Source organism: Tupaia chinensis, unplaced genomic scaffold (assembly GCF_000334495.1).
Source record: "Tupaia chinensis unplaced genomic scaffold, TupChi_1.0 Scaffold147282_1, whole genome shotgun sequence".
Taxonomy (NCBI): domain Eukaryota; kingdom Metazoa; phylum Chordata; class Mammalia; order Scandentia; family Tupaiidae; genus Tupaia; species Tupaia belangeri.
In genome coordinates this window covers 5,189,925-5,207,462 of record NW_006207133.1, presented here as the reverse complement: position 1 = coordinate 5,207,462, position 17,538 = coordinate 5,189,925, and the positions used below count along the sequence as shown (strand labels likewise).

The following is a 17,538-nucleotide window of genomic DNA, read 5'->3' as shown; positions in this document are numbered from 1 at the left end:
AGATAGAAAGCGAGAAATCACCCCCCATGGGGGATGGCCACACCACAGTCCCTTCTCTTCCATTCTCCTCTATGGATCTTGGGCACGCACACACACACACACACACAGGTCCAGGCCTTGAACCACGGTCGACTACATGGGAGTCCAGCAACATAGCCATTACGCTGACTGCTGGTCCCAAGTACCTACTTAATGTCCAGTTTTTGACATTTTATTTTCAGACAGTTTCAGAAAACCTCCTTGTGTTGACACATTTTATTGAACACTTTCTGCAGGTATCATCTTATATGAGGAAATTTTTCCTGGGTTTGAGTTTCAGCTCAGCAGATCTGAAACTTTGTGTGTTCCCAGCAACTCACTGAGGGTCGTTCACTTTGACGTGAATGGCAGGGGAGAATGGGAGACAGAAGAGAAAGAAAACCTCACAATGGGGTTCTTCCCTTGAGCTCAGCAATTTATTGCCTTGGGGTGCTAGGAGGCTTCTAGCTTGCTCCTGTTAAGACTAGAACATGATCCTGCTGGGACTTGAATCCCAATTTGTCTCCCAATCCCACGTTCTTTCCATCCACTGAACTTCTCACCTCCTAGTGGGATCCTAAACATCAATCCCTATACATCATTATTTTTTTTCAAGTTGTGCTGTAAGACATGTGCACCTGTCAGAGAGAGAGACAGAGAAAATGAAAAATCACTCCCCACAGGGAATAGCCATTCCACAATCCCTTTCCTCCATTGTCCTCTTGGGATTTGGGGCATGCATACACATGCGCTCAGCATGATTTTCAGGCTGCCAGGTACAAAACCTGAACCGCAGAGTCAGCCATGTAAAATCCAGCACCTTAACCTACACACCACCTGCTGGCCCCTAGTTTTCTAACTTTGATATACCTGCAAAATCTAGTTTTCTGACCCCTTCATTTTTTTCCCCCAAACTTAAAAACAAAGTCCTTAAATTTCTTCATCATTTTGACCATATGTTACGATGCTTGTGCACAGCAGTTTTGTACACAGGAAAGCCAGTGGTTTCTAAGCATGGTCTTGTGGCTGGACTAGATTAGAAATGAGAGGGACTGTTCCCCTTCCACTTTTCTCCATCTGCTCAGCTCTGTGTAGCTCAGCCACGTAGGTATAGCCACAAGCTTGGCTTTCTCATGTACAGCATGGACTCAGAGCAGCCAAGGAGCCTGCATGAGCCACAGAAGAAAGATGCACTTCATCTTAGGGAACTCTGTTTGATGGAACTCTGCTGAAAAACAGGCTCTTCATGCAACTGGGTACTTGAAAAAGTTCACCTGAACCTGGCTCTTTTCTAAAGAATTACTGTGTTGCTTTCCAGTGTGTGACCTACTGCAGTCCTTGTGCTGCGTAGGTAACTTGCCTGCCTTCTTGTTTTGGGGGCTGTTCATAAGTGCTGGTTAGTACCGCATGTCCTCAAGCTGAGTTTGTCAGTCATGAGCATTTTTAAAAAAACGAAGTTGCATGCTGTAGGAAAATTTAGTTTGACACATATCCATTGAGCAGCTGCGATATATTGGATATTATGCCAGCAAGGGGATAAAAAGTTGCCTGAGGGCTGGCCTTGTCACACAGTAGTCAAGGGCAGTGCAGAGAGCCAAATCTCACATGGCTGATGGTGGTTCAGATCCTAACCCCAGTGGCTCGAAATACTTGCCAGGCACATGTGACAGGATAGAGAAGTGGAGGAGAAGAGATTCCAGCGTGACCACACCTCATTGTAGGTACTTTCTCTCTCTCTCTCTCTCTCTCTCTCTCTCTCGACTGGCACACATGACCTCTTGCAAATACAAAGTAAAAAGAAAGAAAGATGGCTAAGATAGGATCTTGCCTTCAAGGAACTTCTAGTCTAACAGGAGAGGCTGTTTCAACAAAATGTTTACATTCAGTGGAAAGTGTGCACCTGAGGCTTCCTAGGGTTCTGTCTCGGGGAGTGAGTCCTGAAGGATTACCTGATGACTTGGCCCAGACAGCCACCCTGAGTGAGCGAAGAGATCAGACAGGAAGGAAGAAGCCAGGCAGTGAGCTGGTGTGCCCAGCAGCAAATTAAAGATAATAATGATAAGTTAAAATAATTCTTTAAGTAAAAAAAAAAAAAACCCAGAGCCATTTTGGTTTAGTGTCTTTGTTTACCTCCCACTTATGTAATAGATGGGCTCTCGTGCTATTAATGCCCAGGAGCAGTATTCACATGGACGCTGCTCATTGTTTTTGTGAGCTGTCCCTACTTTACATGAGAAAATGGGGTTTTAGCAGTTGTGCCAGGGGTCTGCTTCCAGCTCTCTACACTGCTGGCCCAGGCTCTTTCTGCACCTTCTTCCATGCTCTTCTTCCTTGCTGCCCTCACGTTATCTTCCATCTATGTTACTAGAGGGTCTTTGTGGCTTCCGAAGGTCAAAGACTGCCCTGCTGACCATGAGGTGGTCACTTCTGCACTTTACCTTAATGTGCAAGGCAGGGGGCATCATAGACACAGATTACTAGGAAAGCAGCTTTCAAAAGAGATTCCTTAGGAAGATGCCTTCAGATATCTCCCATCCTTCCCAGCCACCCTGTAGCTAGGCCCCCTCAGAGGAAATTGTGGTGTGGAAGTTGCCTTGGCTTCCTTCCAGGCTCCTCTCAGCTACAGCAGCTTGGTGTCCCATGAGCCTTGGGGAGGTGTTCGTATTTTCAGGTCCTAATCTCATAGGACAGTAACGGTCACATTAGCATGTGGAGAATGACACACATGCCTGACAGCACAGCTGGCTGGGCCCCGGCTCCAGTCAGGCTGCCTCAGGGACCACAGGTTTGGGCGGGCCTGAGAAGCTGCGTGTCTCACAAACTCATGGGGGCACTGCTGGGGGCTGTACTTGGAGAACTGTCCCCCATTCCTGTGTTTACCATGTTCCCTACCCCTCCACCCCACCTCTCAAACTGCCTCCGAACCATGTGTTACTTCATTCAGTGATGTTAGCCAGAGAGCTTGATGGCCGCCATGGGCATTCAGTGAGTCCATTGTCATTTGGCCTCTGAAATGAGGCAGAAGTGGTATTTGGTCCCTGTCCCCTTGTGGCACGTGGCACTCACTCTCTGTGGGCACTGGGTATTTCAGGTAGTGCGAGCTGCTGAGGAGGCCGCGTCCACACTGGCCAGTTCCATCCATCCAGAGCAGTGCATCAAAGTGCTCTGTCCCATCATCCAGACAGCTGACTACCCCATCAACCTCGCTGCCATCAAGATGCAGACCAAAGTCGTGGAGAGGATCGCCAAGGAGTCCCTGCTGCAGCTCCTCGCAGACATCATCCCAGGCCTGCTGCAGGTAGGCCCCTTGCCGAGTACCTGGGCTGAGCCTAGAGCAGTGACTGTTCAGTTCCAAGTAACACAGAGCTGTGGGAGAAGCCCTGGTGACCTGTACCTCAGGACCTGGGATGCTGTGTGGCAGAGATGTTCTCAGCCTTCTGGTCCACCCTCTCCTAAAGGCAACAGGAAGACTTCCTGGTGGCCAGGATCTACAGTTCACAGAATGAACTTTTAACTATGACTGTATTTGGCCATTTCTTTCATTGTTGTGCATTCTCTCAACAAACTTTATTGCACATCTCCTGCGGCCCCAGGCCTGGGCGAGGTGGACCGAGGAGTGTAAATCAGTGTACCTTGTTCTCACATATCCAACACTTACTGAACTCTTCTCGGCATGAGGCACCAAGTGAGGTAGACTCAGGCAGGTAAAAACCATGTCCTAGCCCATCCACGGGGCACACGCAACGGGCCCCAGTGTTTGACACCAGAGCCACTTGGGAGCCCAGGTCTGGTACCAGGCTGACCTGAACATGCAGGTACCACAGTGTTCCCGTGATCTGGCTGGGTGGGGTGGTAGGATCACAGCACAGTGAGACTCTGCGAAGGGTGCTTACCCGTGTGTCTCGTTCTCTCTCTCTGAGGCAATAAATAAGTAAACTTTAAGGAAACAAATGTGTTGCACTGTATGGCACCACGACAAGGGCTTTTAGCCTGCCACAAGATGCAGCACAGCCATGCAGACATCTACAGATGCAGGGCTAAGTGCTGCTTTACAGTAGAGAGTGGTTTTCAGTTCGGGGTGGGGAGAGATGGCTTCTAGAAGAACTGGTTCAGGGTCTACCAGATGATATAGCAGTGACGTTGCTGGACTCCCACATACCCAACTGTGGTTCAAGTCCCAGACCTGGTGGCTGAAAACTCATGTACACATGCATGCATGCATGTGCACGCATGCCCAAGATCCCAGGAGGAGAATGGAGAAGGGATTACAGCATGGCCATCCCCTGGGGGATGAGTTCTTTTTTTTTTTTTTTTTTGGAGAGGTTTTTGCTATAGGGCGCGTGCACTCACCAGACAGACAGAGAGAGACATAGAGACAGAAAGTGAGAAATCATCCCCCAGGGGGGATGGTCATGCTGCAATCCCTTCTCCTCCATTCTCCTCTCGGGATCTTGGGCATGCATGCACACGCGCCCGGCGTGAGTTTTAAGCCACCGGGTCCGGGACGCGAACCGCGGTCAACTATGTGGGAGTCCAGCGACATAGCCATTATCCTAACTGCTGATTCCCGGGGATGATTTCTCACTTTCCCTATCACTGTCTCTGTCTCTCTCCAGCAAGTGCACATGCCCTAAGGCAAAAAGCTCTAAAAATATTTTTTGAAAAACCTGGTTCAGGGACCAGCAGTTCCCCGGCCATCCCTGGAGGGTAGAAAGCCTTAGACCATGTAACACTCACCTTTAAAGATGCTTCCCACATGAAATTTGCTTTACCATTGGAGAAATGTGAAAGAAGCAAGTTGTTTTCCCCCTCCACTTCTATCCTCATTCTGTCTCGTGATGTGTTTTGAGTATTTGCTTGTTGTAAAGTTGTGTCTGTGTGGAGGCAGACCAGGCCAGGACTTACCAACCTCTGTTTCTGTCCCCCCAAGAACTGGACCACTCCTGACACTCGTGAGTTCCAACCTTTTTTAGGTGAAAGCTCTCAGGGCTGAGGTAGACCCTGATTGTTGTTGACAAGCCCAAAGTTAAACTGCGGGGGCATTTGTGGAAATGGTGATGAAACGTGGACTATGAAGCAAATCTTTGATCCGATTTCCTTTTTTTTTTCTCTTTCGGCTCTCTAGGGTTATGACAACACTGAAAGTAGTGTGCGTAAGGCCAGCGTGTTTTGCTTAGTGGCAATTTATTCCGTAATCGGAGAAGATCTGAAACCTCACCTCGCACAGCTCACGGGGAGCAAGGTATGTATAGTGTTACCTGGGCTGATAGCACACCGGTCTCTGCCAGCTTGGCAGCAGTCCACTTGGCTTTGCCTCTGACCCCAGGTTTTTCTTAGTCAGTTGTAGGTAATAGGCCTCTAAAAACTTTTTTTTTTTTAAGATAGAACTTTAAAACAAAAAAGCTTTAAGTTTATCTTAAAAATCTTGAGGCCCTGAGACCAACAGGTGGCCTACTGGTTAAGGTGCTGGGCTCCCGTGAGACTGACTGTGGTTTGAGTCCTGGACCCAGCAACTTGAAAATCATGCTGGGTTGGGAACCAGCAGTTAGTGTAATGGCTATGTCGCTGGACTCCCATGTAGTCGACCGCGGTTCGTGTCCCAGACCCGGTGGCTTAAAACTCACGCCAGGCGCTTGTGTGTGCGTGCCCAAGATCCCGAGAAGAGAATGGAGGAGAAGGGATTGCAGCGTGACCATCCCCCCTGGGGGATGATTTCTCGCTTTCTGTCTCTATGTCTCTCTCTGTCTGGCGAGCGCACGCGCCCTATAGCAAAAAACCTGTCCCCAAAAAAAAAAAAAAAAAAAAAGAAAATCATGCTGGGTACCTGTGCATGCATGCCCAAAATCTCAGGACAAGAGTGGAAGAAAAGGGATTGCAGCATAGCCATTCTCCCTGGGAGGTGATTTCTCACTTTCCCTCTTACCATCTCTCTAGTGAGTGCATGTGCCCTTTGGCAAAAATCTTAAAGAAAAAAAATTTTTTTTTTTTAAATTGAGGTCCCAGTCTCTGTGCAGCTGGTAGCTTACCAGATTCTGGAGCTGGAAGCCACATGCAAATCACAGATCAAGCCCCCAGCCCAGCTGGCCTGAAAACACACACACAGGATCCTGGTAGGATGGAGGACTGAAGAAGGGATTAGGATGTGGACATGTCCCATTGCAAGCCTCTCTCTCTCTCTCTCTCTCTCTTACATAGGCATGTGCTCTATCATGAATGAATGAGAAGATGAGCAACTATATATACTAAGTAATTTTAAGACTAATGCAATACAGCATAGTCTGTTACAACTCCTGTTTTTGAAATAACTAAGCTTCTAGTTTACCCCAAAAGAAAGACAACTTTGTTTAGAAACGAACTTGTTTTCTTGCAGAGAAACACTAATGGAATGTACCTCGTCACTTAATAGGTTGTTGAGTCTCTCATGGGTATCACCAAACTAGTGATAATAGCTGCTGTTACCTGGCACCCACCTCAGGCACTGTCCTGTATTCTTGACATGCATGGACAGCATGCATGTTCGTGATGATAGCCCTGTGGAATAAGGGTAGTGGTCACCCTTTTAAAAAAAAATTTATTTGTTAGAGAGATTTTTGCTATGGGGCATGTGCGCTGGCCAGAGAGACAGAGAAATAGAAAGCAAAAAATCACCCCTGGGGAGATGGCCACACTGCAGTCCCTTCTCTCCATTCTCCTCTCAGGATTTTTGATGCAGAAGCACACATGCCCAGTGTGAATTTTAAGTCACTGGGCCCAGGACTCAAACTGCAGTCGACTATGTGGGATTCTAGCAACATAACCATTACACCATCTGCTGATCCCCATCAGAGATATAGGACACGTGCATTTGCTGGGGACAGAGATACAGAGAAATAGAGAAAAGTGAGAAATCACCCCCCCAAGGGGGATGGCCATACCACAGTCCCCCTCCTCCATTCTCCTCTTAGGATTTTGGGCACACACTCACATGTTCCTGCTGTGAGTTTCAAGTCACTGGGTCTGGAAATCAAACCACAATCGACCATGTGGGAGTCCAGCACCTTAAGCACTATGCTACCTGCTGGCCCAATCATCCCTTTAACCTGTTCAGGGGCACACAAAGATCTTAAGAAACTAGGCCTTGGAGCCAGCAGGTTTGGGATTTTATTTGTTTTTCTTTTTTCAGTTTTATTTATTTTATTTGTCATTATTATTGTTTTTTAACTTTCTGTAGTTACCAGAAAGAGACAGAGAAAGGGAAAGTGAAAAAGCAACCCACCAGGTTTTGAAACTCAAACCACAGTTGGTCATGTGGGAGTCCAGCACCCTAACCACCTGCAGATCTCCCCAGGATGTTTGGTTTTCTTTTGTGTGTGCCATCTTTCATGTCTTTCAGCAAGGTTTTATAGTTTTTATTGGGTCATTCATCTCCACTTAACTCCTAAACATTTTTTAATGCTATTATAAATGGAACTGTTTCCTTTTCTTTTTTTAAATTTACATTTAATTGTTATACATCTTTATGGCATACAATATGGCTTTTCAAAGCATGCATGTTAGTGCGTGATAATCAAATAAAGAATATTACCATACACCTTTTTTCAAGAAAGTGCCTTACATTCTCTTATATCTGTTAAATGTTTTTTTTCTCCTTCCCATCCACCTTCTCCTTTCCACCCCTCTTCTCACACAATCTGTGGTATCTGTGCTGCTTTTCCCTATTCTTATTTCTTTGAATCTTCCAATTTCTGCCATAGAGTTCAGACATTTGGTATATTGAGTGTTGGGAATACATGTGTTCACTAGAGAGACAAAAAGCAAGAAATCGCCTCCCACCCCCACAGAGGGGATGACCACGTCACATTCCCTTCTCCTCCATTCTCCTCTCAGGATCTTGGGCAGGCACACACATGGTTAAGCTGCCGGGTCCAGGACTCAAACTGTGGTTGACTACGTGGGAGTCCAGCAACATAACCATTACACCATCTGCTGGTCCCCCAAAAAACTATAAAGTTTTGTATATCAGTTTTGTATCCTGCAACTCTACTATATTTATTACTTCTAGGATTTTTTTAATGCATTCTTTGGATTTTCTCTGTACATAATCATATTATCTGCAAATAGGGTCAGTTTCACGTCTTCCTTTTCTATTTGAATATCTTTTGTTTCCCTTTCTTGTCTGATCGCATTGGCTAGAATTTCCAATACCCTGTTGAAATAAAGTAGAGAAAGTGGACAACTTTGCCTTCTTCCCTTTTTTTTAATTATTTAATTTTATTTACTCATTCATTTATTTTAATTTGACCAAAGAGAGAGACACACAGAGAGGGAAAGTGAGAAAGCAAGCCACCAGATCCAGGACTCGAACCATGCTTAGCCATGTGGGAGTGTTCAGTGTCTTAACTACCATGCCACCTGCTGGCCCCCCTGTCTTCCAGTTTTAGTGGGAAAGACTTCAGATGTTCTCTGTTCATAATGTTAGCTGCAGTTTGTCATACGTGGTGGGTTTTTGCTTTTGTTTTTTGGGGTTTTTGTTTTTGTTTTTCGCTATAGGACACATGAGCTTACTGGAGAGACAGAGAAATAGAAAGCAAGAAATCAACCTTGGTGGGGGGGTGGGAGGGGTGGATGGCCATACCACAATCCCTTCACCTCCATTCTTCTCTCAGGATCTCGAGTATGCAGGCACACACATCCTACATGAGTTTCAAGCTGCGGGGTTTAGGACTCAAACTGCAGTTGTGATTACATGGGAGTCTAGCGATATTACCATTACACCATCTGTTGGTCCCATCATAATATATTTTTTTTCATAATATGGTTTTAATTGTGTCGAGAGATGAACCTTCTGTACCTGTTTTGTTGAGAGTCTTATTTATGAAGGGATTTTTTGGGGGGGCAGGGGGTATTTTTGCTATAGGCCACATGTACTCACTAGAGAGACAGAGACAGAAAGAGAGAGATCACCCCCCTCCCCAGGGGGGATGGCCATGCCACAATCCCTTCTCCTCTTTTCTCCTCTCAGGATCTTAGGCATGTTGGGACCAGTAGTTAGCATAATGGCTATGTCGCTCACTCCCATGTAGTCGACCGCGGTTCGAATCCCAGACCCGGTGGCTTGAACTCACGCCAGGCGCGTGTGCGTGTGTACCCAAGATCCCAAGAGGAAAATGGAGGAGAAGTGATTGTGGCGTGGCCATCCCCCCTGAGGGGTGATTTCTCGCTTTGTCTCTCTCTGTCTGTCTGGAGAGCGCACGCACCCTGTAGCGAAAACCTCTCAAAAAAAAAAAAAAAAAGATCTTAGGCACACACGCAGACGCACCCGGTGTGAGTTTAAGCCACCGGGGTCAGGGACTTGAACCGCAGTTGGCTACATGGGAGTCCAGTGACATAGCCATTATGCTAACCACTGGTCCCAGGATGTTGTCTTTTATCACACTTTTTCTGCATCAATTAACATGATCATATATGGTTTTTATCGTTCCACTGTTAATGTGGTGTATTATACTTACTATTTTATTAATTTCCTTTTAGGGTTGTTTCTCTAATGTTAGTATGCAGGAATTCAACTTAGTTTTTTGCTTGTCTCTGTATCCTACTGCTTTGCTGAATTCACTTATTAGTTCTGACATTTGTTTATATGTGTGTAATCTTTATAGAGTTTTCTACATATAAGATAGTATCTTCTACAAACAAAGATGATTTTTACTCCTTCCTTTCCAATATGTATACCTTTTATTTCTTCTTGTCTCATTGTTCTACCTGGAGTAGTGCTGTGTTAAAGTTGAGAAAGAAAGAGATCGTGCCTTGTTCTTCATGTTGTAAGTTTTCAGCCTTTCACCATGAAGTGTATTTGCTGTGGATTTTGCATATATAGTTTAAAACGTGTCGAGGTAGTTTCCTTGTATTTCTTGTTTGTTGAGTGATCTTGTGTTTGTAGATATTTGTCCATTTCATGTATATTATGTAGTTTCTTGGCATATAATTGTTCATAGTCCTCTCTTACAATTTTCGTTCCCATAGAATCAGTAGTAGTGTCCCTATCTTCATTTCAGATTTTAATGATTTGAGTCTCTCTTCTTTTTTTCAGTCTGCCTAGCTAAAGGTTTGTCAATTTTCTGAATCTTTTCAAAGAATCAACTTTTGATTTTATTAATATTTTTTTCCTATTTTTGAATTTAGTTCATTTTTCCTTAATTTTTATTATTTTCTTTTCCTAGCTCTTAGCTTAATTTATTCTTTTTCTTCCTAGATCCACAAAATATAAAGCTAGGTTGTTGATTTAAGATTCATCCTCTTTCCTTTTGTTGGAGAGGTTTTTGCTATAGGGTGCATGCACTCTCCAGAAAGAGATAGAAAGTGAGAAATCACCCCCCAGGGGATTGGCCACACCATAGTCCCTTCTCCTCCATTCTCCTCGTGAGATCTTGGGCACACATGCACATGCACCTGGCGTGAGTTTAAGCCACCACGTCCGGGACTTGAACCACGGTCGACTACATGGGAACCCAGCGACATGGCCATTATGCCAACTGCTTTGCTCCATCCTCTTTTCTTATGTAAGCATTTATAGCTGTTAATTTCCCTCTTCGCTCCACTTTCACTGCATCACAGTTTTGGAACATCGTGTTTTTATTTTCATTTGTCTCAGAACATTTTTAAATATTCCTTGTGATTTTTTTTTTTCTTGACCAGTTGGTTACTTAAGAGGATGTTGCTTGGGGCCAGCTGGTGGCATGGTGGTTAAGGCACTAAATTACTGCATGTCTGACCACAGTCTGCATCCCAGATCCAGTGGCTTGAAAATCACACAAGCACGTGTGTATATGCATACCCAAAATCCTGAGAGGAGAATGAAGGAGAAGAAATTGTGGTATGGCTGTCTGTCCTAGGGGAATGATTTCTCACTCTCTCTCTCTAGTGAGTGCATGTGCTCTATGGCAAAAACACTTTAAAAAAAAAGAAAAGAGGATGTTGCTTAATTTTCACAAAATTTCGAGTTTTTCAGTTTTCCTTCTGTTAATGATTTTTTACTTCATCTCATATGGTCAGAACAGGGGTGATATCTGTCTTTGTAAATTTATTGAGATAAGACTTATGGCTAACAAATAATACATCTTGAAAAATCTCCAGCAGGTGTCATGGTGGTTAAAGTGCCTTACTCCCACATGGCTGACTGCAGTTCAAGTCCCAGACCTGGCAGCTTGAAAATCATTCTGGACATGTGTGTGTGCATGCCCAGAATCCTGAGAGGAGAATGGAGGAGAAGGGATTGTGTCATGGCCATCTCCCTTGGGGGGTGATTTTTCACTTTTCTTCTCTTTCTGCCTCTCTCCAGTGAGTGCACATGCCTTATAGCAAAGGCCTAAAAAAAAAAAAAAAAAAAGAAAAACAAAGAAAAATCCCCCATATGGGCACTTGAGAATGTGCATGGTGTATATGCCTGTTATACTGCTAGTTTATTGTGCTGTTCGCTTTCTCTGCTTCCTGACTTATCTTCTGTCTTGTTTTATCTGTCATCAAGAGGGAGGTATTGAAGTCCCCCAACTATTATTATAGACCTGTTTCTTCCTTCAGTTCTGTCATTTTTTTCTTCATATGCTTTGCTAATTTATTATGTAGATACTCATAGTTGTTATACCTTCTCACTTTATTGAGCCCCTCATTAATATATAATGTCCTTGTCTCCTAAGTATTTTTTTAGGTTAATTTTATTTCTTTTCATGAGAGGAGGAGTTGGATGGAGGCAGGCACTTTGGTAGGATCTTGTCACAACACACTTCCCTTCCCCAGCCGTCTGGCTAGCCAGGCTCTTGGCTACCTGTGCCTGTGTGTTTCAGGTCATCTCTCCTGACCCCTGGTCAGCCCTGAGGCTTTTAGTACTGTAGGTCAGGATGCTACCGCCTGCGTCTAAGCAGCTGAGCCATCTTAAAGCCTTTTTTGATTTTAAGTCTGTTTTGTCTGGTATCAGCGTAGACATCCTTTCTCTTCGTCTGTTTCGAAAGGGTTGTTTCAGGAAGTCCGTCTGTCTTTTATGAGAGGAAGGAGAGGGCCCCCACAGGGTACTGATCATGGGCCTACTTCTGGACACACCTGGCACATTCAGGCTAAGCCAGGCCTTCCCGCTGGGTCTCAGCATCACACAGCGGTAGCCCGTGCCGCTGCACGTGGGTCACCCTTGCTTTCTGACTGCTTCCGTGTGCAGTGTCCTTTCCGTCCTTTCACTTTCAACTTGAGTGTCTTGGGCTCTAAAGTGAGTCTCTTATAGACAGCATATAATTGGATCGTTTTTAATCCTTTCTGCCAATCTCTGTCATTTGATTGGAGGGCTTCAAATCATTTATATTTACAGTATTTATTGATAAAGAGGTGTCATTTTGCTATTTATGTTCTATATACTTTATTGCTTTTTGTCCTTCATTTCTTGAATTATCTTCTCTTGCTTTATCTTTTTGTAATGAAACATTGCAGTCCCTCTTCATCTCCTCTAGTGTGTATTCTCATTTTCTCTGTTGTTGCCATGAGGATTGCATTTAACATCCTAAAGTTATAACACTCCAATTTGAATTTTCTCAGCTTGCTAAACAAGCTCTCTGAAACCCAGCTTTTTTGTTCGTAAAAGGGGAGAGCCTATTCTGCTTATTTCAGAGGATTTCTCAAATATTAGGTTGTCAGAAAAGTCATGATGCATAGAAAAAATACATCATTGCTGGGCATGTGTGCGTGCGTGCCCAAGATCCCGAGAGGAGAATGGAGGAGAAGGGATCGCGGCGTGACCATCCCCCCTGGGGGGTGATTTCTTGCTTTCTGTCTCTATGTCTTTCTCTGTCTGTCTGGCGAGTGCACCCGCCCTATAGTGAAAAACTTCTCAAAAAAAAGAAAAAATAACGTCATGACTTTCCCAACCACTCAATGTGATGATCCGTATAAGAGCTCTCTGTAGGGCTGGCTCTGTGCTGCAGTGGTGATGCACCGCTCAAGAGGTACCAGATCTCACGTGACAGCCATGCTTCAAATCACTGGGCACAAGCGTAAGAGCCCAGGATCCCGCACACTGGAGGACCAGAAAATGGGGATCACGGCATGACCACATCCTGTTGAGGGTGCTCCTCCCTCTCCCTCTCCCTCTCTCTCTTCCCCACTCCCTCTCCCCCTCCCCACTCTTTCTCCCGCTTTCACATGCACGCTCATGTGCTCTATCATGAATAAAGAAAAAGTTTTTAAAAGTTTCTTGTAGGGACCAGCAGATGGCATAATGACTATGTTGCTGGACTCCCATGTAGTTGACTGCAGTTCAAGTCCTGGACCCGGTGACTTACACTCAGGCCGGGCACGTGTGTGTGCATTCCCAAGATCCTGAGAGGAGAGTGGAGGAGAAGGGATTGCGGCATGGTCTTTCTAGTGAGTGCACACACCCTATAGCAAAAACCTCTCCCCCCCCAAAAAAAGCTCCTTATAAACTGTCAAACACATGCGCATTTATTAACTCTATCCTTATCTTTTCTTCATGCATGCAATTATATTCCTTTTATTTGTTCATTTTTTGGAGAGTTGTTTATTTTTTGTTTTTTTTTTTAGGCACATTTGCTCGCTGGAGAGACAGAGAAAGTGAGAAATCACCCCCAAGGTTCGGTTACACTGCAGTCCATTCTCCTCTCAGGATGTGAGGCATGAACGCACACGCACCCAGCATGAGCTTTGAGCCATTGGGTCTGGGACCCAAACCTTGGTCAGCCATGTGGGAATCCAGTGCCTTAACCACTACACCACCTGATGACCTCATGCAATTATATTCTAAACTTGACTAGACGAATATGTTAGTGGTTTTGAGTTGAAAATAAGGATAGCAATTTTTAACAAAGTGTATTAGTCCTCCATTGCTTTGCTAACAGAAATACCTGAAATTGGGACCAGCAGTTAGTGTAATGGCTGTGTCGCGGGACTCCCATGTAGTTGACCGCAGTTTGAGTCCCAGACCCGGTGGCTTAAAACTCACGCTGGGCACGTGTGTGTGCGTGCCCAAGATCCCGAGAGGAGAATGGAGGGGAAGGGATTGCGGCGTGGCCATCCCCCCTGGGGAGTGATTTCTCACTTTCTGTCTCTCTGTCTCTCTCTGTCTGACCGGCAAGCATAGGCGCCCTATAGCAGAAACCTCTCCAAAAAAAAAAAAAAAGAAAAAGAAATACCTGTAATTGAGTGATTCATAAAAATAAAGATTTATTCAATTCATAGTCTGTACAGCCAAGGGTCAGGGGCCAACTTCTGGCCTATTCTGGTCCCTTTTACTCATACGAGGGGGTTAAGTTTTCACTTAACACTTTACAATACAACCAAGTCCCAACACATAGATTTGGGAAACCTTCAAACTTTAACAGCAACTAATTTATAACTGGCCTGTCATAGAAACATAAGTATCTTGAGCCAGCCCTGTAGCTTAGTGCTTAAGGGGGCTGAATCCTGCATGACTGATCACAGTTTGAATCCCAAGCCTGGCAGCTGTGCCAGGCATGTGTGTGTCCATGTCCAAAATCTTTTCTGGATAAAGAAATAGAGAAGAGATTGTGGCATGACCATTCCCCATTAGAGGGTGCTTTCTCCCTGTCTCTGTCTCTGAGTGCATGCACTCTCTGGTAATTTAAAAAAGAAAAGAAAAGAAAAAAATTTAACTGTCTTCTAGATAATTTTTTTCCTCTTTATAAACTCTGATTTAACAAATATGTATTAGGAACCTGCAGTGTTCACAGCACTCTGCTAAGGCATGTGGGAAAAGTAAAAGCTTTGTCTTACCCTAAAGAGGTATAAAATGCAGCTGGGGACAGAATTGACACATGAGAAACTCGAAAAGCAGCCTAGGACTGACCAGTAAGTCTCGGGCCTTGTAGCACAGACCTGATGGGCCACTGGAACAGGACAGGGGGGAGCAGCTCCTTGGAGGAAGCGGCTCTGAGCTGAACTGTGCAGGGGGGGCTGTGATCTGCGCAGGAGGAGGAGAAAGCACATGTGGGAGGGACCCGCAAGAACAGCTCTGGTAGAAACAGAAGTGTGCTCTGGGGACATGTTTTGTGAACAAGGAATTGCAGAAGGCACTTTGGAAGTGTTCTCCTTGCAGGTGGGAACATTGAAACTCAGAAAATTATTGCCCGAAGTTCACAGCCAGTGAGTGGTGGAGTTGGTTCTAGGATTCTGTTGGAGTCTTCGAGCATTAATGTCCTTGGGTACTGGATGGCATTGTTCGTCACAGCACTGTCTATCATGTTACTTATTTAAGATATTTTTGAAGTTTATGAGAGTGAGAGAGACGGGCCTCCCCACAGGGAACTTCACGCCACAGTCCACCCTGAGCCTCAGCCAGCCTGGATTGTGGGCACGGATGTCCATGCCACGGTGTGTTCAGCCTCAAGCCAAAGACGTCCCACGTGGGTCCAGTTGTGTTATCACTTTGCCAACTGCTGGCCCATATGTGTTTAATATTTTAAGTTGGGTCATGAAAACCAGTTGCAGTATGTTCTGTCAATTAGCACAAAGTGCTGTGGTTACAGAGATTACGGAGGTGCTGCCATGGGAAGACCCCCACGTGGACTTCCTGGATATGGTTTTGTTTTATACCTGTTTTCTACTTCCTGGTTGCTTTTCTTCCTGCCGATTCATTTTATCTTCTTTTTTTCAGATGAAGCTACTAAACTTATACATAAAGAGGGCCCAAACCACGAACAGCAACAGCAGCTCCTCCTCTGACGTGTCCACACACAGCTAATGGCAGCGCCTGTCTCCTCTGTAGACCTAGAAGCAATCGGTGGTGCCTCTCAGAGACCTCTCCCACCCTCTTCATCGGCTGCCCAGACAGTGCAGGAGGCCCACAAATATTTATTACAATCAGTATTTTGGTCCCTTCCAGCTTTTGTGTAGAATCTTACAGGTATTGAATGTAAAGGAAGCAAGGCCTGTATTGCAATCTTCATAGAAATCAAATGGAATAAGAAACGAAAGAGCCATACTTACACATGTCTTGTACAGCCTGCTGAGATCATAAAACCATGTGTGTGGGGTGCAGTTTTTAAGTCAGAGCTCTCTAGCCAGTGCTTGGTAGAAAGTAGCATTTTCTCATTTTCAGTTAACAGATTTGGGGGTGGGGTGGGGTGTTACTTTGTGTTCCTCATTCTTAGCTTATTTCCCGTGAGTATGACCTGTATAGGGCAAAGCCCTGCCCCTTCCAAGCCAACCCCATGGAGGATCGTATGTCTTGTAAGTTATGTTTTGAGCAAGAAAAGGAGAAAAACTTGCAGATAACCTTTTAACAAATACATGAAATTTTACTTGTCATATCCAGCCTGGAGGTTGACTGCCCTCACTCCTAGCAGAGAACCAGAAGTGCCCCCAACATTCTCTTTCTAGCCCCCTCCAAACAACTCCACAGATGAAGTCCCTGCTCTAGCCTTCTATTTGAAAGAATTGTCAAAGTTTTAATATGCACAGAAACAAGGAAGGTAAATTTATAGCATCGCCTAAGGATGCCTGCAATGCCATTTCTCGAAGCACCGTCTGTTTCCCCAAGGTCTCGGGGAAACCTGTTGTATTGGGATCCTCATCTTCAAGGGCACTCAGTGATCAGGTGTAGCACCATCTCTTACCTCTCCCCGCAAGCCATACCTAAGCTGATCAAGTCTAGAATGTTCTCAGCTAATCAGGTAGATGGCAACTTTACATCTCAGCTTTGACTTTTCTGTTTAATTTGGGATTAAGAACAACAAAGAAAAGAGTGACCAAGTATCACAATCATGTTTTTAAATTTTACAAACCAGAGTACTTCCTTGATCATCTGTTGAAATAGTCATTGTTTAGGGAAGAAGTAATTATGAGTGGCAGATTGCAGAAAAACAGGCTTTGAAGCACTTTTAGAGTCTGTTTCCTTTCCTTCCAGGAGAAACCATCAGGCCTTTTTTGTTAAGCTCATGAGAGTCTGATTACTCCAAGGAAAGTAACTATAGACTTGGCGTCTGGTTAAGTGAGCATGAAGAGTAAAGTTCTTAAGCCAAATGGAAATTCTTAATACAATCGCGAAGGCTTCTCTAGTCTCTTGCTGTTCTGTTTTAGATTCTTTACATTGAACTCATTTTTCCACAAGGAAAATGCTGCTTTTCACGTTCATCTTAATGAGGTATTTGCTGTTCCAGTGCAGAGTTCACCACAGCTACTAGGATCGATCGCAGTGGGGACTCCCAAGGCTGTGGTTCTCAGCACTTATTTCTATAGACCTCTCCCCCTCTCTGACCCTCCAGATGTGATGTGGAAAGTCGTGAAAGGCAGATACTTCGTTTGGAAATACGCACTGAAGGCAAAGGCCATGTAATGTCCAGGAACAGTGAAGCCAGGGTGCCATCGCTACTGTGTGTGTGTGTGTGTGTGTGTGTGTGTGTGTGTGTGTGTGTGTGTGTGTGTGTGTGTGTGTGTGTGTGTGTGTGTGTGTGTGTGTGTGTGTGTGTGTGTGTGTGTGTGTGTGTGTGTGTGTGTGTAGAGGGGTGTGAAGAGTAACCCCACTGCTGCTGT

The 17,538-nt window shown here is 44.9% G+C and overlaps 1 protein-coding gene across 1 annotated transcript in view; it reads left to right on the top strand.

Moving 5' to 3' along the window:
• CLASP1 (cytoplasmic linker associated protein 1) overlaps positions 1–16,314 on the top strand; it is a gene marked incomplete in the record, with an annotated part of 276,864 nt that extends 260,550 nt beyond the window's left edge. The window contains 3 exon segments of the mRNA XM_027768717.1: positions 3,110–3,316; positions 5,144–5,260; positions 15,662–16,314. Of these exon segments, the coding sequence (XP_027624518.1) occupies positions 3,110–3,316; positions 5,144–5,260; positions 15,662–15,748 (411 nt within the window).
• Between the last annotated feature and the right edge of the window lie 1,224 nt (positions 16,315–17,538).